The 26310-nt window shown below is 42.2% G+C and overlaps 1 protein-coding gene across 1 annotated transcript in view; it reads right to left on the reverse strand.

The window, feature by feature from the left end:
- Positions 1-26310, reverse strand: part of LOC147124561 (versican core protein-like) — a 210971-nt gene that overhangs the window by 47495 nt on the left and 137166 nt on the right. Inside the window, exons 9-11 of the mRNA XM_085989372.1 lie at positions 17761-24933; positions 13912-14028; positions 11254-11367 (exon numbers count right to left, since the gene is read on the reverse strand). Of these exons, the coding sequence (XP_085845498.1) occupies positions 11254-11367; positions 13912-14028; positions 17761-24933 (7404 nt within the window). The remainder of the gene's footprint in view (positions 1-11253; positions 11368-13911; positions 14029-17760; positions 24934-26310) is intronic.

Below are 26310 nucleotides of genomic sequence, written 5' to 3' on the forward strand. Positions count from 1 at the left end.
CTTAGAGTCATGGGGGAGTAGTGCCCCCTAGCATCAGCCCAGACACTCACTGAGCCAATGCTAGTTTTGTTGTGTATGTACCTTTAAGAGAGAACTGCTTTTATACTGTAGTACCGGCAGTGACCACACCTGTATATAAAGCCGTAGCAGGCTTCTGTACTTTCAGTTCCAGCATACCCTCTGTTCAGTAAGCACCTGTTATTACCGTTTTCCTGCAGTCCGTGTGTTATTGATACGCGGACACTACAGTGGCGACGAGCAGGTTCGAACTCACCTGCAGTACTGCATCACCTCACGGGGATCCATCCCTGAAAAGAAGCTTCTTTGAGGTCGAAGCCAGAGCAACGGGCGTCGACCGTGGGCAACCGCCCAGTGATCCATCGGAGTTCAGTGAATCGCAGGGGAAGCTGTGGAGAGCTGGGCTTGGCTCCCCAGTCAAGGTGTTCCAGCAAATCGTGCTGGTAGCAGGTAGTGCGCTGACCTTTCCGGACTGCGGCGGGCTTGAGCTCGATCGAGCGGCTCTGCAAGGGGGCCGTGCAGCGTCGTCGGGAAGGAAAAGAGAGGGTGGAGCGCACAGGGCGCGGTCGGTGCTCAAGAGCCGGGCAGCGTTAGAGAAAGTAAAAGAGGGGAAGGAAAAGAGACGCGCAGTGGACAGCGTCGAAGAAGAATAAAACTAAGGAATTTAACTAACAAAAGAGAGACGCGCCGAAGCCGCGGGGCGCCGCCATTACTATTTAGAACGCTAGGAGCAGCACTGGCAGCAAGGGGAAGAAGGAAAAGCGTGGGAGGCACCATTTTAATCCATTGGGGAAGAAGGAAAAGCACGGGAGGCGCCATTTTAACCACCCAAGATGCCGAAGAGTGGCAGTATCACTGCTTTCGACAACGAAATAGAAGACTGGACCACGTATGTGGAAAGAATTGAAGTGTACTGCAAGGAAAATGGGGTGGCCGATGAAAAGAAGGCATCGGTATTATTAAATTTGATGGGCGCGAGAACGTACGGCCTATTGCGGAATTTAATTACCCCAGCTAAACCAATGGAGAAAAGCTTTGAAGAGATTGTCAATATCTTACAGGAACATCTAAACCCTACACCGCTGCTGATAGCAGAAAGATTCAAGTTCCATAAAAGAAACCAGCACAAAGATGAGAGTAATGCTGACTATCTTATGGAACTACGCAAGTTATCGAAGCACTGCCAGTTCGGAGCAGGACTGGCAGATACTTTAAGGGATAAGTTTGTCTGCGGGCTCCAGAGTGAAGGAACCCAGAAACGACTGCTTTCGGAAAAGGACCTTACGCTAGAAAAGGCTTTCAGCGTGGCAGTATCCTACGAAGCAGCAGCACGGGGAGCTGCGGAAGTACAACAGAAACCGCAAGAATATAGCACCAACGAAATGGCATATGGAGCAGAAAAGTGCTATCGCTGCGGCAGAACAACCCATGACCAGAAGGACTGCTGGTTTAAGGACAAAGTATGCAGGCAATGTGGAAAAGTGGGACACGTAGCACGAGTCTGCAGGTCGGGAAAGAAAACCAACACTAAAAGAACTACTAAGGAAAAGTACAAGAAAGTAAAAAAAATGACAGACAGTAGTTCAGAAGATCAGGAGAGTAATAATGACTCCGGGAGCAGGAGACTAAGTTGTCTAAAGTTACACAACGTGATCGCAAAGGAGGATCACCGAACCATTTGGGTCACCCTCATGATAGCAGGGTCCCAAGTAAAGATGGAATTGGACACAGGATCAGCCCTAACAGTCATGAATCGAAGAGACTATGAGCGGCTATTCTCACACATACCCTTGAAGGACACGTCCATTGTATTGAAGACATATACGGGGCAAAAAGTCTACCCCAGAGGAAAAATAAGGGTGCCCGTTAAATACAACGGCAAGGAAACACAGAAACTGTATCTCTATATACAACAAGATGGAGGACCACCATTATTGGGACGTGAATGGATCCGAAAAATACAATTGGATTGGCATTCCATTCAGGCGCTAACTGTGGCTGACAAAAAGGATGACGACGTCACACCTGGACGACTGTCAAAAATTCTAACTGACGCGAAAGAGGTGTTCCAGCAAGGACTTGGGACTCTAAAAGGAGTGACGGCAATGATAAAAATTGAAGATAACGCTAACCCAAAATTTTTTAAGGCCAGACCGGTACCGTACACGATCCGCCCAGCCGTCGAAGCAGAGCTGGAGAGTCTGGAGCGTTCGGGTGTGCTGTCCAAGGTGGACTGGAGCGAGTGGGCCACACCCATCATTCCTGCAATGAAGAAATCATTGAGCAACACGCCTGGGGAGCCGAAGAAGGTTCGCATCTGTGGGGACTTTAAGGTAACTGTGAACCCAGTCCTGCACACAGTACAATATCCACTTCCGCGGATAGAAGATATTTTCGCCTCACTATCTGGAGGGAAACACTTTACGAAGATTGATCTGGCCCAAGCGTATCTACAAACAGAGGTAGGAGAAGCATCTAGAAAATACCTCACGATAAACACTCACAAAGGTCTTTACCAGTACAACCGACTGGTATTCGGGGTAGCATCAGCTCCGGCTATTTGGCAGAGGGCGATAGAACAAGTCCTGCAAGGGATCCCGGGGACCCAGTGTTATTTGGACGACATCCTGGTTATGGGCGAAAATGACAGTGAACACCTTGCCAACCTGGAGCAGGTGCTCACTAGATTACAAGAATATGGGCTACGAGCCAACCGCCCCAAATGCGAGTTTTTCAGGAAACAAATCTCGTATTGTGGCCACATGATTGATGAAGAGGGGTTACATAAGTCCCCAGACAAGATTGAGGCAGTAGTCAAGGCTCCAGCACCAGAAAATGTGTCGCAACTGAGGTCGTTCCTCAGGTTGGTGAACTACTACCATAAGTTCTTGCCAAATTTATCTACAATTCTGCACCCACTGAACGCCCTGCTGCAAACTGGAGTAGCATGGAAATGGAGTGATGAGTGTAAGCGTGCCTTTCAGAAATGTAAATGCCTGATCACTTCAAAAGAAGTATTGGCCCACTACAATCCAACACTACCGATTCGGTTGGCATGTGATGCGTCTCCCTACGGCATTGGAGCGGTGCTGTCACACAAATTCCTTGACGGTTCAGAGAGGCCAATAGCCTTTGCATCGCGCTCGTTAACCTCAGCCGAGCGTAACTACGCCCAGATTGACAGGGAGGCCCTCAGCCTGGTGTGGGGGGTGAAGAAGTTCAATCACTATCTGCACGGACAGAAATTCACCCTACTGACTGATCACCAGCCTCTTGTCTCCATTTTTAACCCAAAGAAGGGCGTTCCGGTGATGACGACGCAACAGCTGCAAAGATGGTCCCTTTTTCTAGGGGCACATCAATACGACATAGAGTACAAGGGTACGAAACAGCATGGAAACGGTGATGGACTGTCGCGCCTGCCGTTGCCTACGGTGGAGGAAGCACCTTCAGTGGACCTTGTTGAGATATTCCATTCGACTATAGTCGAATGTCTACCTGTTACAAACTCAAGTATAGAGAAGGAAACCCGAAATGACCCGACACTCTCTCGGGTCTATGATTTGACGGTGAAGGGATGGCCAGCACATGGCGACTCACTGTTGCCAGCATTCTCGCCAAGGAGAGAACAGCTGTCAGTGTGCCAGGGGACCTTGATGTGTGGATCCCGAGTGGTAATTCCACCCAAGTTGAGAGATAGAGTGCTCAATGAGCTTCATGAGGGTCATCTGGGAGGGGTAAAAATGAAAAGCCTAGCCAGGGCGTTTGTGTGGTGGCCGGGAATCGATAAAAAAATCGAGGATATGACCAAGAGATGCACAGGATGCCAGAAAGTCCAAAACGCTCCACCACAGGCCCCGCTATAGCCATGGGAGTGGCCCTCATCTCCATGGCAACGGGTACACATTGATTTTGCTGGTCCATTTATGGACTCAATGTTTTTAATCGCCGTGGATGCACATTCGAAATGGCCAGAGGTCATCAAAATGTCCTCCACCACCACGGAGAAAACTATTGCAGTCCTGCGGACCATCTTCGCCAGGAATGGCTTGCCAGAACAGATTTGCTCCGACAATGGACCACAGTTTGTGTCCGAGGATTTCCGGAGGTTTTTGAGGAATAATGGGGTAAAACATTACACATCTGCCCCATATCATCCAGCCACAAATGGATTGGCTGAGAGGTTTGTTCAGACCTTTAAAAAAGCAATAAAGGCGATGTATAATGACAACATACCACTACAACACAAGGTGGATAATTTCTTGTTTGCTTACCGGAATGCGACACATGCAGTCACCAACCAAGCTCCAGCCATAATGTTCTTTAACCGAAGGTTAAGATGTCGCCTGGATTTGCTCAAACCAAACATAAGACGAGATGTTGAGGATAAGCAATTCCAGCACATCAATGAGAAGCCAACCAGGAGCTTCATGATAGGGCAACCAGTCTTGGCCCGCGACTACCGAACAGAAAAATGGCAGCCAGGAACGATATGCACACAGCAGGGACCACTAATGTACACAGTGGATGTTGGAGAGAGCATCGTGAGACGCCATGCTGACCAGATTCTAGAGTCACAGGAACAAGTCAAACCCATACCACGAGCATGTGCACCTGGTGATGAACCCGAAGTACAGATTGCGTCTACCTCGGAATCAGTGGTATTGGAAGCTGACGAACCAACCAATGACAATGAGCCAGAATCGACTCCGCTGCAAGAACAGGATACTCAAGAAAGGCGCTATCCAGACAGGATCAGGAAGCCTCCTCAAAGACTGAATTTATAAATGATTACTTCAGTTGATGTATATAGTACAGAGAAAATTGTAATTGTAATTAGTTATTATTTAATTGTTAAATGAATGTTATGTACTGTTTATCTAAAAGGGGAGGAATTGTTGTGTATGTACCTTTAAGAGAGAACTGCTTTTATACTGTAGTACCGGCAGTGACCATACCTGTATATAAAGCCATAGCAGGCTTCTGTACTTTCAGTTCCAGCATACCCTCTGTTCAGTAAGCACCTGTTATTACCGTTCTCCTTCCATCCGTGTGTTATTGATACGCGGACACTACAAGTTTCTTACTCACGGAGGAGAGATTTCATTACTGAGTTTGCTGTGGAGTAAAGGCTACACTGTATTCACACTGGTACAAATTTCACAGTGTAAATTTGATCATGTCAGCCAGTCAACAAAAGTGAATTCCTAGTTCCTTGCTTGGCCCGTGTTTTGTCCCCTCTTTCATTTCTTTTTTCAATTCTCTTCCTCCTCAAGACAGTGGCTCATTCTGGTCTATGGTTCTACCAATGCAGTACCTTCACAGTCCAATGTATTTTACTTTGAGGGATTGTAATCATTATATAAACCAATGAAGAAACAGAACAAGAAATCAAACACAAAAGGGAGATCAAAAAAAAGCAGATGGGTGAGCAAGTAAGGAATTTTAAATTTAAAAAAAAGTGAACAGGCTAAAGAGATTGTAAAAATGTTTCAAACAGGTGTGAGGGAATTAAAGGATTAACGCAACAGTCCAAGCTAGTTACACACTGATGTTACCATGGTGCAAATGACCTGGCGGGTCACATTTATGGCGTTATACTGTACCTACAAAGGCAGTATCAACAGCATTTTAGCAGTGTACGAGTGGGCAGTCAAAGCTACATTGTCTGCTCATACTGGCAAGGAAGGCAGAGCTCCATTGATGTCCACTCAAACATATGCACACAGCACTCCTTAGCAGTCACAAATTAATATAGGTCATTTTCTAGTGATTAGGGTGATTGTTTCTATTAAATGTAGGAAGGCAGTCCATTGTACCAGCAGAGTTTTTGAAAAAAAAAATTAAACATGGAACTCCCTTCCCCTCAGGTGATGAGATTCTGGAATAAGCACGTAGAATTTTCCCGCATCATTCCAAAATCATTATGGACATCTCTTTATTTGTTAGCTGATAAATGTTTAACCATCACCTGACAATCAATTCAAATCTGGTTAATTTTAAACTCACACAACCACATTTTGTTGATTTTGTGAAATATTTAGCTGGCATGAATTTGCACCAACAATAATTAGCACATATGTTCAATGGTGAATTTTAGTATATTCATCTAAATAATTGAACAAAGAGTTATAAATTTACTTTTTTTTTAAACTTATCTTAGTTAAACTGTAGTTAGGCCTGAGTGGCTCTGAGTTCAACCAAAATCTGTTCTGTTATGTACAGTTTAACTATTCCAAAATGTTCCTGATCTAGGGCAAACCAGTGTTCCTTCATGGCTGCATTTTTAGCATCTCAAAAGCAACTACATGCAATGTTGAGGTGGGCAATGAGAAAAGGCTATTCATCCTGTCAAAGTGCATATCTCTATTTCTTTGGCCTGGAATTTGTGGTCAGCAGTGAAGGTATTCGCTACTGACCCCGAAGTATGCTTCGCACAAGGATCTCGCGATCCCTGTGTCGAAAACCTTGGGTTTTTCGACCTTCAATTCAAATCAAAGGAGTTTAGTAGGGATCCCCTTGTGTGACATCAACAGGCTGTCTGAGCAGCCAATCAAAAGGCAGAATTCTCACAGACAGCAAACAAGGAAGTGAGTAAGCTCTTAAAATTCTAACTTTTTAAAATAGTTAGAGAGAGCAAAAGAAAGATTGGAGCTCTCATATGAGGAAAAGGCAAACCTGACATAAAGATGGACAAATTTAAAAAAAAATGTAAACCATTTATTTGAAAAGTTTCTTAAAAATGTTAATTTTTATTAAAATGGACAAATTTCACACTGCACAACATTAAAATTAGTTTTCCAAGCCCTTAACCTTTGCTTGGCAGTCAGTACACTGTTAAAACCCCAGTTACACCTAATCCCTTGGGGTCTAACTTTTAGCTTAACAGTGTAATCACTGCGGAAGAGGCAAAGTTTTGGTCAGTTTCCCTGATTTTGCTGATTACACAGATTGCCGGCTTGGTGGGGAGGGCCACAGCGCAGCCTGTTTCGGAGCTGTCAATGACAGACCGCAACGTCAGGATTTCCACATGCACCTGCGCCAAATCCTGAAGCTGCGGTCAGTTTCAAAGGCAGAATGACAGTGAACGCTGACAGTTCGCCATCATCCCGACTGCAAATTCTGGGCCATCATCTTTCATACCAAGGCATCTAATTTCATTTTGAAACCCCAATGTTTTGGGCTCCATTGCCTTGCTTGGTAGATTATTCCAAATACTTACCTCTGATGTTTATCCTAAATATACATTTCACTAATTTCCATTATTCCCTTTGGTTGTTTCATACTTTTTTGACATAATTAGAACCAATAAATTGGTTTTACCAAATCTTTAGCAGTCAATATTTTATATATTCAATGAGGTCTCTTTTAATTGCCTACATATATGCATCAGCTAATCATATTGTACAGGAAACTTTCGATTAACCGGCCACTAAATAACAAGAAATGTCGGTTAACTGGCAAAATTCAGGAGTCGGTTCAGGTAACTTTTTTTACTTTTAGTTACTTTTTTTTACTCATTTCTGGCTGTGCAAGCGTCTAACTGAAGCTGTTGCTAAGCTACAGAGACGCTTGCAAGCTGTGCTGATTGTTTTGAAGCTGTTGCTAAGCAACAGGGTTTGTTGCTAGATACGGAGCTCAGAAGCTCCGTATGTTTTAACTATAGCGTTCGGTTATCCGGAATTGTTGATGAACCAGCAACACGTCGGTCCCGTCCGTGCCGGGTACCAGAAAGTTTCCTGTAGCATTGTGAATTTTTGGTCTGATTGGCATGCGTGTGCTCAGAATTTAATTTTTTTTAACCGGCGTATAACTGGCGTACCTATCCTGAAATTGGAACATAGCCCTAAACATTTGTTTTCTGGGCACTCAAGGCTATATAATTATGGCCTTAGTTTGCTATATTCTAGTTGAAATCAAAAAGATGATTACCACAGCAGCCATGTATGGTGGAATGCTGGGTGCAATTTGAGCTTTAAGCACAGTGAAATGAACTGTGGATTACGTTGTGCAATTCAGTCACCCAATCAAAGTAAGGATATTCAGAGGGTACAGAGGCAAACCACCCAATTGGTATCAGAAGTCAATGGAACTGAAGATCGGGCGGGGCCTATAACGGGCAGCCGGTGAATAACGCTCATTTTGTGCTACTGTCCAAGACTAATTTTGGCCCCTAGATGTCTACATAACAACAGTGATCACACTTCAAAAGTAATCACTGGATGTGAAGTTCTTTGGGATATTTTGAGGGAAAGATAATGTGCTATCTAAATGCATGTTCATTCTTGGGCGTGTCTACTCCATAGCATTGGCTTGTTTCGAGAGCAATTACAAGCTTTATTCTTCCTTTGCTCATCTCTGCAAAGGATTTGCGATGTTTTAGTGAAACCAGGGCAGTGATGGGGCACTACCTGTAATCAGTCTCTAAAGAGACCAATACACCGGCACCAATGTAATGGCTACTCTTTTGAGGAGATTTCTTTAAATTAACAGGACTCCACAAAGGAACTCTGTGAATACAAATATTTATTTTACCAAAAAACTTAAACTCACGGATGCGAACTGCAGGTAGAGTGCTTAATATTATCAGCACAGTCCTAACCCGCAGAGTTATCTTCTCCTTTAAGGTAAGTGAACAAACAGATTGGACAAAGGAAGAACAGCAGTCAGGACTAATGCCTTTACACAGCACTGCCATAAAAGGACTCCTACATATTTAGAACAACTCTTACAATTCTGAATTACATGTGACTAACAGACGTAGTATGCATTTCCTAGATAAGCATCTACAGACACAATTCAAATTTGGAAACCTACTTTTTCCCTGAAACATAACCTCCAAAGGTCACTTATCACAATCTATGTGGCACTGAGGTACAGATTCTGTTGTATTTTGTGATGAATTCCACTTCTGTGGTTGTATCCTCACACCAGACAGCTATGTCTGTGCTTTGAAATACATTTTTGTCTGATGTGGTGTAAATCTGGCATGTAGTGCTTTGCTCAGAACATTCTGCTGGGTCCTAAAGTCTGAGCTATTTTATATCCCAAAGCTGGCAGGCAATAAATGGAGTTTACAGTCCCACGTCTGATTTACTGCTGAGAAAACAGACAACTTCTCAGGTGAGAAGTTACTTTTTTATAAATTGGATCAACAAGAACAGATTAACATACAAATATAAAGCATATATACAGGCTTTCTGATGTTGTAGTTCTTGTTTTATTTTGCAGCCATGTCCATGGATACCACTAGTGTCACTCCTTGGCTAAGAAGCACACTTATGCAATGTGGGAAGGGATCCTTCCCTCGCTAGCCTTGCCTCCCTCCCAGAGACTATCTAACCAGTATTGGCAACCTCACCCTATGGGAAGATGAAAATCCTGATTTATCATTGTAGCTATGGCTTAATCAGATTAACAGAATATTTAACCTTCCCAGGATAGGCAAAAATGTCTATTTAAAAATGTGTATGGTAGTGAATGTGATGCAAACAGAAATTCTGTACTCAAAGGTTCAAAAACCAGAACCTACCAGATGGGCTTCCTCAAAAGCAAGAAACTTATTTATACTTTTTTTTTAAAGAATCAAACAAGTTTCCTGTCTGCAAAAGTTATATGCTATCAGTATGATTGTTGGCCGCATACTGAATTGTATTGCCTGGATACTGCGGCTCATTTCATACTTTGTGTCTAAATGTGTCTATAACCACTTTTTATGTCAGTGCTAAGAGTGGATTTTGTGCTTAAGCAATTACTATGGATTGCAGCATGTCTGTTGGCATCACCACATAATATTTTCAAATTTAAATTACATTGAAGAGAATGACTTCAACTGCTGCCTGCAAATTTGGCACTAGTTCATTTAACAGTTCACAGATTGCTTAATAGTACACCTGCAGCTAACAAATTATGCAGAGAGACTGACTATAGTGTGGTGCTTGGATCTCAGTTAATATTGTAGAAACATTAAGATTCAAATGTAAAAATGTTCCAGTCTTGAAAGTAATTTATTAAGTATATCTTTTCCCCAGTTGTCACGGGCATTCATTAAAGGCCTCATTTAAATAGACATTCTTCCAACATAAGTGAGTGTCAACAGACAATTCGATTGTGGGGGAATATCACAGTTGGGACTGATCATTAATAACAACTTGCATTTATATAGCGCCTTTCACAACCCCAAGTCATCCCAAAGTGCTTTACAGCCAACTAAGTACTTTTGAAGAGTAGTCACTGTTGTAATGTCGAAAACGCGGCAACCAATTTGCGCATAGCAAGCTCCCACAAACAGAAATGTGATAAATGACCAGATAATCTGTTGTAGCGATGCTGATTGAGAGATAAGTACTGGCCAGAACATAGTAAAATGTCCCAAGGAGCTTGGTTTGTGCTAACTGGTGACTGAGACAAATTTGGGTTCAATTGATTTCCGGGATCTTTACTGATGTTTTGGGGATGGTATTCCATGATTCTGTCCATTTGTGATTAGAACCACTGGCTTTGAATGACTGATAAATCAAATTTGGTTTTTATTACACGGAATTCCAGGATTTTAACAGCATTCTAAGGATCACAGTCCATAATTCCATCCACTTTTCTGCAAATGTCACTTGAGAACAATCAGGAACAGGAAGTCAATCTGATTATTTTTCCTTCCAAACTCAGATGCACTGAGGAAATTATAGGACCCTCCTGCCACTCACTTGAGATTAGCTAATTCAGTGGGATCAAACCTGGGACCTTCTGGGTCCATATGGTTCAGGCCCACACTGGCTATATTGCATTCACCAACTAAACTATTGGGAAAGCTCAATTAAAACTCTTAGAGTCAGGGATCAGGCTTTATGTAAGGCATACATTGCACAATTGTGTTGCCTACTTAATGATTTGTACCTACCTCAAGCTTTAAAGTGTCACAGTCTCCATTGCAAAGTATTTGACAAGCTGCTTTTGCTTGTTTGCCAAGCACTTAGGCAGGATGTTGTAATTTGTGTCAAAAAACATGCCATGGTGTTGTAAAAACATGATGAAAATGAAAATTATGAATTGCTGTTTGGCTGTAGTCCCCACCCCTCACATCATAGCAATATAATAATATTGTCATTAATCACCATCACCCCACTACTGCAGACGGAAAATTGATTAGTTTGACAGATGTGAAAAATTCTGGTCTAGTTACTTCACTTGAACATTCCAAGCAATGGGGTTGTTTAACTAATACATCTTTGGACTTACCTTGTTCACATAAACCACCACCATAACTTGGTAAGCAGACACAACTGAAACAGTTGGCACCGTCAATACATGTGGCTCCATTACGGCAAGGGTTAGATTGGCATTCATCAATATCTGAATGAAATATAAGTGGGTTATTTTGGTTAGCGGTTAATTAAACCAAGCATTGCTTTCACAATTGCTATGTCTTATTATGCCCACCAGAACTAAAGCAGCCAGTAGTTAAAGCAAACTATTTGGATTGGACATGCTTCTTCAAAGAGCAAACCAGGAGGTGGCTTCTTTGAAGGTTTGGCTCAATTTCCTAAAATCTGGAAGCAGCCCTAATTAATCAGGATAGCATTATTGTACAAGACTTTACTGAATTTCCCTGTCTCTTCATAAAAACAAACAGTAGCACTTAAAAACTTCAAAAATTAGTGCTGTGTCTGACTGATAGCATTCAAAAGATTGAGATTTCAAATTAATTTGGGACATATCTGAAACCCAAAGCAAATATCATAACTAATAAAGTTCAAAGTGCCAGGAACAACCTCTTCCAGACAACCAGGGTTTCAACTGGATATTTCACAGCCCCCCATAAAAGGGACAATTCAGAGAGAGCCCCCAAAACCATTGTTAAATTGATGTCTTAGGCACTCAATCACTGGCCCAGTGTAGAAATGGATCTGAAACTCATATTTGTATGTATTTATTCTGTATTGGATCTTTTTATATAAATAGTACAAATATATAGTTGCATTCCCCTGCATCTGTAATATCTCTATTTTACATATATAAAACCTTGGTGTTGGCAACAATGTAATGTCCTCTTTCCTTCAAAATCAATGGATAACTCTAATACGCCCAGCCCATTACTTCCTACAGTAGCGGGATCTTTAAAAATGCTATTCTTATTCCTTCCAGAGGATGGCACTGTTACCTCTTTAATTAAATTACACGAGTGCCTGTTATTTTTGTTTGCTCCAGATAAGCCGCCCTAACCTTTCTCAGCCAGTTACAACGAACACACCTAAAAGTTGCCAGTTCCTCTGGCTAACCATGAACAATGCAATGGTAGACTGATCAGTAATAGAAAGAAAATTCAATTGGTTTCTCAGTACTAAATTCATCCTGATAAAAAACAGGATTTTATTCCATTGTTATAGTGATATTAATATCTTAATTCTCCTTGCAGGCATATTTTACATAAATAATGTAACTTCGCCTCTATATTGAGTGACTTAGTAGACTTCAAAGGCAGGATTCGCACTTTGGTGGAAGGTCAGCATGGTGGGTCTGTCTCTGCCCAAATTGGCTGCCACAAACCTTCGTGGGATTTTCAGTGTCAGACTAATTATCACATTTTGGGGATTCCCAGTGGGAGTCCTGCCTGTGCTGAGCAGCCCACCTTGAATGGGGTGTAAAATGGTTGTTTATGAGCCTTTGGTGACTGCAGCGATGAAATGGGGTTGGCTGCCTCTGGGGAAGTGTAAGGGAGGCTACGGTTTGTTATTGTTATAATTCCCAGCCATGTGAAAATGCAGTCTATTGCCCTGTGATCAACTGCAGTCCTTTAGTGAGCCTTTTTAATTTGCACCTCACACAACACTAGACATCAGAAGCATCGTGCCATTCCTTGTGACCTGCACTGCTGTGGCAAAAAGATGGAAAATGTGACGTCTGACATCACTGCGTCATTGGTGTGTCATCTGGTTATTTGGGAGGATGTGTTCAACGACTCACATCACTTCTAGTGGAAAACCTCAGAAGTAATAGCAATCAGTGGGGAGGTGGTGGTAGTTACCCTTAGCTGATTCCCCACCCCCATCCATCACTGATCCACCAGAACTTGGATGGAAACACAAGGGAAAATCTTGCTTAAAAATAGCAAGTATATTTGTGAGGATTACCATTATGATGGTGAGCGTAACATCTACTGGTCGGGGAATGGAGTTCTAAACTCATGAAAAAAAATGTTGAACATTCCAGGACATAAACTTTACATTTTTTTGGGATATACTGAATTGTTTCCCACGGTCAAGGTTGTAGCATCAGTTATAACATCTGCATCTAGTTTGACATTTGAAGGCTAGATATGAGAATGTACTTCAGGTAACATTAGTAGACTGTGCATGAAATGCACTGGAGCAGTTTCCCTTGTTTTATTGGAAACAGAATCAGATTGCTGCATTACGTGTGGAAGCACATCTACTGAAACTAAGATTAAACATAATACAGGAAACTTTCTGGTATCCGGCACTGATGGGACCGAGCTGGTGCCGGTCGATCAACACTGCCGGAGAAACGAGCGCTAATGTTAAAACATATGGAGCTCAGAGCTCCGTCTGAAGCAACAAACCCTGTTGCCGCAACAGCTTCAAAACAGTCGGCGCAGCTTGCAAGCGTCTCTGTAGCTAAGCAACAGCTTCAGCTACACGCTTGCACAGCCACAAATGGAAAAAAAAGCAACGAAAAGTAAAAAAAGTTATCTGAACCGACTCCTGAATTTTGCCGGTGGATAGAGCATTCCGGATATTTAACCTCCGTTTAAACAAAAGTTTCCTGTATTCCTATAATGCTCACATTCCAAGCAAATGTCCCTAAAACCTTTCCAATAAAAACAGTTGAAAGCGTTACACATCACTTGAATGTCGCAGTGTATACTTTTGCTCTTACCTATTTCACAGTGTTCCCCAGTGTATCCTGGTACACAGGTGCAAATATAACTAGTTTCTCGCAGGTAACAGCTGCCTCCATGTTGGCAAGGGTTTCCGTCACATGGGTTAACTTGTGCTATGGTAAATGAAAGCATGGTTATATTTTAACCTGTGAATATTTCTTTTATATTGCAGATAGGGCCTAATAAAAATCACAACATGAATAATCACAGCCACATGCTACTATTATTCTAATGATATATATTGGATAGAATTCAGAATACTGAACTTTTTATAAGATTGTTTCTTAATTTCAGTTTCTCTTTATTGGAGTCCCACTTCTGCAAATCAGTACCACATTTCCTTCACTTAGAAGGAGAGCCAGACTTCAAACTGTAGGAAAAGCTACAGCTACCTGCCATCAAAGGGTTAACATCTTTACAAATGTTTTACAAGTTGCAGAAACTGTTTCTCATTGAGAGACATTGATAATGAAAGAGTTTGATCTAATGAAGAACTTTTTATTTTGTATGTTTGGTTAGTTATTAACAGCAGATGTTTATTGAAAATAGCTGACTGCTGAAGTATTTGGATAAGTGTGCCTGCATAACTTTAGCAGAAACTCAACTTTGGGGATTTTATGGGTCAGATTGCCTGAAGTAGTATTTTAATCTTGCTACGACAAAAAAGTTCTTTCCCCAGAATTCAGCAGTCAAGAATTTTGAGCAGAAGTCAAAGAAAATACATTTTAGAAGACACGAGCAGGAGAATAATTAAGGAAATGTTTGAAAGAGAAAAATATCTGTAACCAAGAATATTGATTTATGTTCAAACTCTTGAGTTTAACTGAGTTACTTTGGTTGCAACAGCTTATAACGTAACAGTATAAGTATTTGAAAGATGTTAGTTGAATACAACAAACCAGAAAAGATGACAGATGACATGTTGAAATATCCTTGAGTCTTGAACTAATATACTGCAAAAGCAGAATTGTTATGATACAGCAGTTAAACTGCTACCTGGCCAATGTATTTATGTAAATGCATTCCAAGGTATAGCTTGAACAAGAACTTTATTGCTACCAATTACTGAAAAGGGCTAACTTCATCAAGCATATAGTGTTATCCTCAAAACTGAACGGGCTGTATCTTGCTGGAGCGGTGCATCTTGTGAAGTGCCCCATTAGACTTTATTCTGCACCCCTCAGCTCAAAAATGTTTTGCGCCGTAACTGTTAGAAGTGTGAGCTGATAATGGTGCAGCGAGGGCAATGAGGCATCTGGGACCTCCGGTAACGGTGTGACCAACAGTCTATCTCCTTAACCAATGAGATTTAAGGATTGAGAAAAAAAAACAGGGGAACGACTAAGACGGAGGGTGAATTAGTGTCAAATCAGGTACAGAAAGAGAAATAAAGGGGAGAATTTTAACCTAAAAAAACAGGTGAGTTGGGGGCGGTGGGAAGTTAAAGTGTTAAAAATCTAAATCCCGACCAGAACCCACCTACTTCTGGCTTTAACAGAAGCGGGACGAGAGGCAGGCAGCCAACCCACTCCCAGGAGGCTGGTCGTCTATTTAAGTATTATAATGAGGCTGGAATTTTGCATTTAAGTTAACTGGTCGGGTTTGCAGGCCTCATGAAACCCGCCAGCTAATGCATGGCGAGGATTGCTGGATCCCGTAGGTAAGTGCCTTTACACTTACCACCTGGATCCAGGGTCCCTGCCTAACCCACCCCCACAATCGGAGAACCCCCCACGAGGCCTACGATTCCACACCCCAGACCTTCGATTCCCCCCCAGGCCTCTGATGACCTTCCCTACCCCACCGCCCCCCAGGCCTCCGAAACCCCCCAAGAGGTCTCCAATCCCTCCACGAGGCCTCCCCCTACGCACCCTGCTCCACCAGCCCCCGATCGTCTCCAAACCACCTTCTGGACCCTCCCCCATGATGGACCCGACCCCGATCTCTTCTGACTCACCCCTCCCCTCCCCTCCCCCTGGTGCTGGCCCTGGTCCCTGATTTCTTCTGAACTCCTCCCTGTGCTGGTCCCGGCCCATGATCTCTTCCGACTCACCACCGTCCCCCCCACCCCGCTCTTCCGGCCGCTGGCCGCCCCTGGCCCCCATGCAATCTCTCCCTACCTCCCTCCCTCCTCTCTGCGGCCTAGTGCCACAGGCCTACCCACCCGGAGCCAGCTAGCCACTCAAATCAGGTTTCCCATGCAAATCAGGCCCCACCATTAAATTTGGCAGGCCCTGCGGGAAACCCGTTCTCCTGGGTTTCCCGACCACTTCAGAGACCCCCACCCACCCCACCCCCCCGCTCCCAACCTGCCTTCCCCATTAAAATTCAGCCCAAAGAGAGGGAAAGAAACATTGGATTAAGAGAGAGAAAAAAAGAGGCAGAAAGGAAAAGAAAGCAAATTTAAAATTTGACATTATTAAAATCTCTAAGAACAATTTACCACCTGAAGGAACGAGACTCCACAGTTTAATCTCAAGCTCCCTGCTGCTTGCCATTTTACTTCCATCCCACTCCCACTCTGACCTCTGTCTTTGGCCTTCTACAATGTTCCAATGAAGCTCAATGTAAGGTCAAAGAACAGCACCTCATCTTTATAATAGGCACTTTGCAGCTGTCTGGTCTTAACACGGACTTTAACAACTTCATACCTTAACTACAGCATCCATTTTCTCTGTTGCAGTAGGTGCTGACAATGTGGAAAGTTGTGCTGATGTTTCTGGGGATGGGGGAAGGGAGTGGGTTGGTACTTGGGTTGGGGACCCCCTGTTGAAACACTACTGATGGTGACTATTGTCACCAGAATCCTGGGCCACTGGAGCCTGCTTTGTCTTGCCGGTTTTTCATGCTTCCCTTTCTACCTATCCCCCTTTTATCTAGTCAGACACTCACTGTGTCTTGTATATGTCTTTTATTTCTTTGATTTCTCTCATTATGCACTCTTTTGTCTCCTGCTAATATCATTTCTTCCATTTAATCATCGCATGTTAGCCATCTAAGCACTTCACAACTCATTCTATTTATTTTCCTGTGTGTGCACTTTATTTTTATTTTCCCTTCCCCCTTTTCCTTGTTCTGTTCCTTTTTAAATGCTGTTCCTCTGTAATACCTCGCAGTCCTGAGAAAGGGTCTTAGACCTGAAACATTGACTTCTGTTTCTCCACAGGTGCTCCCTGACCTGCTGTGCATTTCAAGCTTTTTTTGTGTGTTTGTGTTCTGTTGAGATCTAGATATCTTCTTGGTGAGTCAATAGTTAAATGAGTCCTTGCAATTCAATCAGTTTATGTAGGACAACTCAAAAGCCAAATTTGGCATCACATGTAAAAAAAAACCTAGTAACAAGCTTCAAGCTCAAACTATTATTCCTACAAGACAGATCTAATTAATAGGCTTTTCTACAGTTTCCATCAATGTCACGCCGAGGCTATATTAGATGTACTTATGTGGGGCAAGACCAATTCACCTGCACTCTATTTTTATTTAAGTATTTCATTTGGCAGAGCCTTCCAGGCAGGCACTAAAATATCTCCATTGAAGGAAATCAGAGTTTGAATGAACAATCAACTCCTGGTGCAGAGCCTTGCCTGCTGGGAGCATTATCAGGAAAATATGGGTGGAATTTCCATTTTCCATCCAGTTCCCAATACCGTGCTCCAGGTGGGCGAGGCTCTGCCCCAGGAATGCTCATTTGGAAAGTGTCCCTTAAAGTAAAAACATTTGGGAATATAAATTACCAAAAGTAATGTGATAATCACACAAAATATGTTCAATACAGTATTTATCTTTGCAGCACCATTTGACATTAAAAATCTGGAGGAAGAGGTATTCTGACTGATATTTCATACCTGGTACATGAACTGTCTCACCATCGTCTGGCTCACCATCAATTATTGGTTCACCAGTTTCACTATGTTCCCAAGGCTCAATTTCAGAGGTGATCTTCGATCGAGCTGTCGATGCCAGTGTTGTTTCAGTTGTTTTGATGTCAGTTTGTATCCAATCAAAGATAATTTTACCAGAATCCTCAGTGCTCTTTGCCAATAGTTGAGCTGTTTGTGTAGACCTCCAGTCTTTTGGTCGGTCGGGCGGTGATGATGGAGGAACACCTGTGTGGATGTCAGTGCCACTTATTAGAGGTTGTCCTACAGAAGATGAAGTAGGTATTGAAGGAGCCGTCTTGACTTCCTTTAATTTTGTATCAGTTTGAAGTGACACTACTGTTGTACCTTTGAGATCTTCCTTAACAAATAATTTCAGCTCCTGTGAAGAGCTCTCGTGTAAAGAAGATGATACTGTTGTGACTCTGACAGGTTCTGTAATATACTTTTCAGCCTTTTCTGTAGATAGCCATAAAGGTGTAGCACTGACTGCAGTCCCTTTAGAAATTTCAACATAAATATTTTGTGCTGGTGAAGCCTCTACCTTTCCAAGTGTGGCACTGTGTGGATCTGGTGGCAGTATTGTTCCTATAACATGTTCTTCAGCATGTCCTTCAGATTCAGGTAAAGAAGTGTTATGGCCAGTGCTTGGGTAAGCAGTTGTTTGTGATGCGAGTGATTCTGTTTCAAGTGTTTTGATGGGGACTGAGGGCGTTGCAGAACTTTCTACTAGTTGTAATTTCACAGCGAATTCTAATGAAGATGTTGTTTTAGCCACACTCTCCTCAGTCCTCTTGTCCATTGTCTGTGAAAACTCTTTGTAACTAATAGTTGGTTGTATAATTATCTGACTTGCTACTATTTCTTCTTTTGTAGAAACATTGGCAAAGGTCGATGGTGAAGGCAAACTTTCCAGTTCTTCCAATTTAATTCCCAGTGTTGTTGGTTGTGCGGTCGCAATTTTTATAAATTCTTCCTCGTGCTTCTTTTCAGGCAGCACTGTTGATATACTTTCTTCTGCATATTTAGTAATTTGTGCAGATGATAAGATTAAGTTATTCGTCGATACATCAGCAAGTTCTGTAGGTATTTGCGTCAAAATCAGAGCCTGCTCTTCAGAAGAATACACAGAAGTTGCTTTTGTTGGTAAACTTTCTGTGTTAGTAATTTTTAAATCAAGTTGAGATGAAGTCTGCGTAGAAGGGACGGCCTTATCTGGCAAGCGGGTAAATGTTTTACCTTCAGTACTTAAAATGTCATCTCCAGAAAATTCCTCTTGGAATAAGCTGGATACTGGTGAGCCTTCGATGTCCTTCTCATGTTCTCTCATATGAATAATAGATCCTTCAGTGGGTAGGACACTTGCACGGGCCTTTGAATCATTGACCATTTGATATGTAATTGATTTTTCTGAAAATGTACTTGGACCATCTACATCCTTCAAAGAAGTCTGCACCGTGGATGTATGTATCTCACCCTCTTCTTTACCTGGAACTATTCGCAGCACATTCTCCCAGGTGCCTTCAGTGGATGAAATAGATACAGTTTCCAGAGAGGTGTTTTCAACCTGTTGTGGTAAAATTGTACTTGTAAATAATGGCAATATGTCCTTCTCTGTCTGTAGTTCATGCATGTCTTTTCCAATTATATCCAAGGAAACTTTTGTGCCAGTTGTGCCGATTATTCTTTTTTGTTCTGGTGCTACTGTGATTAAAGGTGAAGACAAATCCCCAGATCCATCGGCATCTGTCTCAGGTATATTATTGAAGACTTCAGTGGCAATGTACTTCACTGCCTCAGTTTGGACAATTTCCAATCTTTTTGTAACATTATGAGTTGGCAAATGAGTTGGGAACGCCTCAACAGTTTTTACTTCAATTTCTTCTTTCCCATATCTTAATTTATTGTCAACATCAAATATAAAATCTGATACTGTGGTAGTTCCAAATTCCTGTTCCTCTATAATACTGATTCCATTTTTCTTACCATTAATGTAAATTACACTAATATTTTGAGGTACAAGAGGACTATCTGTAATTTTATCTTCTGGCAGTCGGTCATCTTCCCCATCAAGAACAATGGCTGGTGTTCCTGGTGTCTTGCCATCAGTTTTTACAGTTCCCTCTTGGGTTTCTTTTAGCTCTGCTTTAACTGTTTTTAGCAATGTTTCAAATGTTTTAGGATCCACTTTACTGCTTACAGTGCTATGAATTATTTGTTGTGTGTAATTAGTTTCATCAACTACTTTGATGCTTGGCCTATGAACTAACTTAGGTTGAAATGTGTCCTTTACTCTTTCGGTTGAAACAGGAGTTTCAGTAGTTACCGGTGAGATTTCCTTTACATGAGTACTACTAACAAATACTTGAGGTTCTTTTGCTAAGAACACTTCACTAGTCAGAGCAGAAACAGTAGTAGTAAATTTGATGTCAAGCTTAGTCTCTGTTAATTCACCAGAACTTTCTTCTTCAGTAAAAGGAATGACTGTTCTTCTGCTTCCTTCATTATCATCTATGACTTGTTCCCGGGAAGTTGGTGACTGCCTAGGGTATTCTACTGATGGTTTTGATTGCGGTTCACCAGTAATCTCAATTTTCTCTAGTGCTTTTGATGTGGACACGTCACTTCTTTCTTCATGTAGAGCCACAGTAGTTGGTTGAACTTCCCCTTCTGATAGGGATTCTATTCTATGAATACCTTCACCAGAGCTTTCCTGCTCATTTAATGGAACAGTTGTGTTTAAGCCTACTCCCATAATTTTGTTAGCTCTCTGCATTTTGCTGTCAGTTGTCCCTTCGCTCGAGTCTTCTTCGCTTTCACTGTCTCCTCCATATTCAGAGTAACCAGATCCTGAAGCATGGTCTTGATCAACATCTGTTTCTTCAGCACTTTCTTCTGGCACTAATTCCAGTTTCAGTGCCATTGTACCTGTCTCTGGCTCCCGCTCAATTTTCCCAAGTTCCTTGCTTTCATTTGCAATTCCAGTTAAAGACTCTGTGGATAGTTTTCCTGTTTGATACTTGGTCACCATGATTTGTTCGACAGGTTCTGATGTGAAAACACTAGTCTTATTTTCATTATCTAAATCGGAAGCAACTGTGACTAATCTCAGAACAGTTGCAGTGCTGAAAATTTCTTCTCCTGAACTTTCAACTTCCACAGAGTGAAGTTCAGTGGCTATCTCTTTTGTTGATGTAGTGGACTCTTCAGATGAGGATTTTATGGATAGTTTTGCCTTTGTAAACATCACTTCCTCACGTGCAGCATGGGAAGCTCCCTCATCTACTGAAACTCTTGTAGTCATTAATGTTACACTGCTACTCATTTCTGAAACGGAAACCTCTGTGAATAGCTTGTCAGCTGAGTCTTCACCAGAACTCTCTATATCTGAAAAAGGAGTTCCACCCTCTTCCTCTGTTTTTCTGGTTTCCTCAGTTGGTGGAGATTTCTCAGAAGAATCTGTAGCCTCTTTTTCTGGCAGTTTTTCGATCTCTGTGGTCACTTTTATTGCTTCTGATGTGGATTCTCGAGACTTCTCTTGAATTGTCGGTGTAACAGTAGCCTGGGGAACTCCCTCATCCATTGATTTGGTTGTGATTGACACTAATGTATCACTGGTTTCCTTCTCACCAAACAAAATTGTTGCTGGAGATTTGTCTGCCAGTTGTGTGTGTGCTTTTACCAGTAATTCTTCCATTTCCGAAATCGTCACTGGTAACCCAGATGTGGATACTTCAACACTTCTCTCAGCTGCAGCTGTAGCAGTAGTATGGAGGGTTTCCCCATCCAATGATGTTTTTCTAGTCACTGGAACTACACGGCTGCTCATTTCTAAAGTAGAAACATCTGGAATTAGCCGGACAACTTGTGTGATGTGAAGTACTTCGTCACCAGAACTCTCTATGTCTGAAAAAGGAGCCACACCCTCTTTCTCTATTGTTATGGTCTCCTCAGTTGGTGGAGGTTTTTCGATCTCTGTGGTCGCTTTTATTGCTTCTGATGTGGATTCTTGAGACTGCTCTTGAATTGTCAGAGTAACAGTAGCCTGGGGAATTCCCTCATCCATTGATTTGGTTGTGATTGACACTAATGTATCACTGGTTTCCTTCTCACCAAACAAAATTGTTGCTGGAGATTTGTCTGCCAGTTGTGTGTGTGCTTTTACCAGTAATTCTTCCATTTCCGAAATCATCACTGGTAACCCAGATGTGGATATTTCAGCCTCTGTCTCGGTTGCAGCTGTAGCTGTAGTATGGAGGGTTTCCCCATCCAATGAAGTTTTTCTACTCACTGGAACTACACGGCTGCTCATTTCTAAAGTAGAAACATCTGGAACTAGCCGGACAGCTTGTGTGATGTGAAGTACTTCGTCACCAGAAATCTCTATGTCTGAAAAAGGAGCCACACCCTCTTCCTCTGTTTTTCTGGTTTCCTCAGTTGGTGGAGATTTCTCAGAAGAATCTGTAGCCTCTTTTTCTGGCAGTTTTTCGATCTCTGTGGTCACTTTTATTGCTTCTGATGTGGATTCTCGAGACTTCTCTTGAATTGTCGGTGTAACAGTAGCCTGGAGAACTCCCTCATCCATTGATTTGGTTGTGATTGACACTAATGTATCACTGGTTTCCTTCTCACCAACCAAAATTGTTGCTGGAGGTTTGTCTGCCAGTTGTGTGTGTGCTTTTACCAGTAATTCTTCCATTTCCGAAATCGTCACTGGTAACCCAGATGTGGATATTTCAACACTTCTCTCGGCTGCAGCTGTAGCAGTAGTATGGAGGGTTTCCCCATCCAATGGTGTTTTTCTAGTCACTGGAACTACACGGCTGCTCATTTCTAAAGTAGAAACATCTGGAATTAGCCGGACAGCTTCTGTGATGTTAAATATTTCTTCACCAGAACTCTCTATATCTGAAAAAGGAGCCACACCCTCTTTCTCTATTCTTATGGTTTCCTCAGTTGGTGGAGATTTTTTGATCTCTGTGGTCGCTTTTATTGCTTCTGATGTGAAGTCTTGAGACTGCTCTTGAATTGTCGGTGTAACAGGAGCCTGGGGAACTCCCTCATCCATTGATTTGGTTGTGATTGACACTAATGTATCACTGGTTTCCTTCTCACCAACCAAAATTGTTGCTGGAGATTTGTCTGCCGGTTGTGTGTGTGCTTTTACCAGTAATTCTTCCATTTCAGAAATGGTCTCTGCTAATCCAGATGTGGATATTTCAGCCTCTGTCACGGTTGCAGCTGTAGCAGTAGTATGGAGGGTTTCCCCATCCAATGCAGTTTTTCTAGTCACTGGAACTACACGGCTGCTCATTTCTAAAGTAGAAACATCTGGAACTAGCCGGACAGCTTGTGTGATGCTAAATATTTCAACACCAGAACCTTCAACATATGAAAATGGAGGGACTTTTGTTTCTGTTTTTCTGGATTCTTCAGAAGGTTTAATATGTACCTTTTCTGTCATTTTTTCCATCTTTGTGATTGTCTCCATAGTTGCCAGGGTGGATACTCCAGCTTCTCTGTCAGTTCCAGGTGTAATAACATCTGGAACGCCCTCATCCACTGCTTTCGTTGTGACTGAAGTGAATGTGTTTTGGGTTTCCTTCTCACCAATCAATGTAGACACACCTGTAAGTGATAAAGTAATAGACTCACTGCCGGAAGCTTCACCTGAACCTTCTACACCTATAAATGTAGTCATTGTGCTTGTGCCTTCTTTAATCTCCTTGATGTATTGTATTTCCTTCTCTCTGGGTTTCGACACTGCAGGGGAATCTAATTCAGGTTTGTCACTTATGCTGCCAAATCTGATAGTCGTCACTTTGGTTGGTGTAATTAATTCTATTTCATGTTTTTGCTCCTCCATACTTTCTTCTGGTTTTGATGTCTTGCCATCTCTACTGCCAGATGATTCTGCCACTGGCACATCTTTGGTTTCTATTTGCATACTTTCTGGAACAGTCCCTTGAACAGCATGTCCAATATTTCTCTGAGCTCCCTCGGTTAGAGATGAGACAGTGATGCTGGATACAGTTAACTTAGTGTCAGACACAGAGCCAGCCATTTCACCACCAGAACCCTCATCAGCTGTAAATGGAGTAGATGTGGGCAAAGTATCGGTGTATATTTCAGTCGGTGTTGCTGTTTCTAGGATTGATGCTTTCTCAGAAATTTCTGAATGTGTTTCTGGTTTCTTTACAATAACTGTTTCTGTAGTCGTTTCCCTCAAAGTATCTGAAACTGCACCACTAATAGTTTCATTTCCTTCACCAGAACTCTCAACCTCTTCGCTACCAAATGCTTTTAGTGTTGTGCTATCCTCAGTCTCAGTGGAATGCAGGCGCATTTCTGCTGTGTGTGTTGGAATAACAATTTCTGCAGATGCTGAGACTTCTGTCCTTTCTGTTAGTAAGACCACTGTTTCATCTGCTGTAGTCCTTGCTTCAGTTGTACGTGAACCAATGTCCTTTGATGCAGTTGTAACAACCACACGATGCTGATGCTTTTCTTCCAATGTTTCCGTCACTGAAATTACTCTGGTTGAATGGGCATCCTGTGTGACTGATGAGATGATCCAGTGTTCTCCATCAAAACTATCATCTACCCCTGAATGAATTTTTGTTGGGTCTTCTGTAACTCCTAGAATTTCAGGTTCTTTGCCGGTAGAAACTATTTTCAGTCTCTCAGTGGAGATTCCTAGTTCCTGCGTTCCAACAATTTCACTTCCAATCGTTAAATGAGCCTTGCTATCACTGTGTTTTTCTGTAATATCCATATCTTGTATTGCACTTATGGTGGGTGATACACTTTCCACTTGGTCTCCCCTTGCTTCCTCCCCATTTAATTTATTATATGGGGGGTCAAATTCCATCCGGCTCTTCCCATTAATAAAGCTGAGTGATGGAGGGACATCCTCCATTGTGGCTGCTGTTGGTACTTGTGCTTCAAACACAAATGGATCCAAGTCAAACTCTCCACTGCCTTCTGTGCCATCATTTCCTGTCACATCAATATGAATGTGCACTACGTGAATCTTGGAAATTACTGGATGTGTCACCTCTTCAGTTGATTGACCGCGTGGTAATGAAATTGATTCGGTAGAAGTCATTTTGCCAGCTTCAATTTCTTCTGCTTCAAGCCCTGAAATTAAATTTAAAAAATGCACATCAGCTACAGCCATAGAAACATAGGAACAGGCGTAATTTTTTGATTGGCAAGATGTAACGAGTGATGTGCCACAGGGATGCCACAGTGCTGGGGCCTCAACTTTTTACAATTTATATAAATGACTTGGATGAAGGGACCGAAGGTATGGTTGCTAAATTTGCTGATGACACAAAGATAGGTAGGAAAGTAAATTGTGAAGAAGACATAAGGAGGCTACAAAGGGATATAGATAGGTTAAGTGAGTGGGCAAAGATCTGGCAAATGGAGTATAATGTGGGAAAATGTGAAGTTGTCCATTTTGGCAGGAAGAATAAAAAATAAATATATTATCTAAATGGTGAGAGATTGCAGAGCTCTGAGATGCAGAGGGATCTGGGTGTCCTAGTGCATGAATCGCAAAAGGTTAGTATGCAGGTACAGCAAGTAATTAGGAAAGCTAATAGAATGTTATTGTTTATTGCAAGGGGAATTGAATACAAAAGTAGGGAGGTTATGCTTCAGTTATACAGGGCATTGGTGAGACCACATCTGGAGTACTGTGTACAGTATTGGTCTCCTTATTTAAGGAATGATGTAAATGCGTTGGAAGCAGTTCAGAAAAGGTTTACTAGACTAATACCTGGAATGGGTGGGTTGTCTTATGAGGAAAGGCTGGACAGGCTCGGCTTGTATCCGCTGGAGTTTAGAAGAGTAAGAGGTGACTTGATTGAAACATATAAGATCCTGAGGGGTCTGGACAGGGTGGATGTGGAGAGGATGTTTCCTCTTGTGGGAGAATCTAGAACTAGGGGTCACTGTTTAAAAATAAGGGGTCGCCCATTTAAGACAGAGATGAGGAGAAATTTTTTCTCACAGAGGGTCGTGAGTCTTTGGAACTCTCTTCCTCAGAGGGCAGTGGAAGCAGAGTTTTTGAATATTTTTAAGGCAGAGATAGATAGATTCTTGGTAAGCAAGGGGCTGAAAAGTTGTCGGGGGTAGGCGGGAATGTGGAGTAATCAGATCAGCCATGAAGGGCAGAATGGCCTACTCTTGCTCCTAATTCGTATGTTCGTAAGCCTTTCAGCCCCTCAAGCCTATTCTGCCATTGAATTAGACCTTGGCTGACCTATATCTTAACTCCATGTACCTACTTTGGTTGCATATCCCTTGATAACCTTAACTAACAAAAATCTATCAATCTCAGTTATGAATTTTTCAATTGATCTAGCTTCAACAGCTTTTTGGGGGAGAGAGTTTCAAATTTCCACTACCTTTTGTGTGAAGAAGTGCTTCCTGACATCACCCCTGAATGGCCGGGATCTCATTTTAAGATTATGGCACCTTGTCTTGGACTCCCCCACCAGAGGACAT

The sequence above is a fragment of the Somniosus microcephalus genome, chromosome 1 (genome assembly GCF_052327205.1).
Source record: "Somniosus microcephalus isolate GS21.2 chromosome 1, FLI_Smic_1.0, whole genome shotgun sequence".
Classification (NCBI taxonomy): Eukaryota; Metazoa; Chordata; class Chondrichthyes; order Squaliformes; family Somniosidae; genus Somniosus; species Somniosus microcephalus.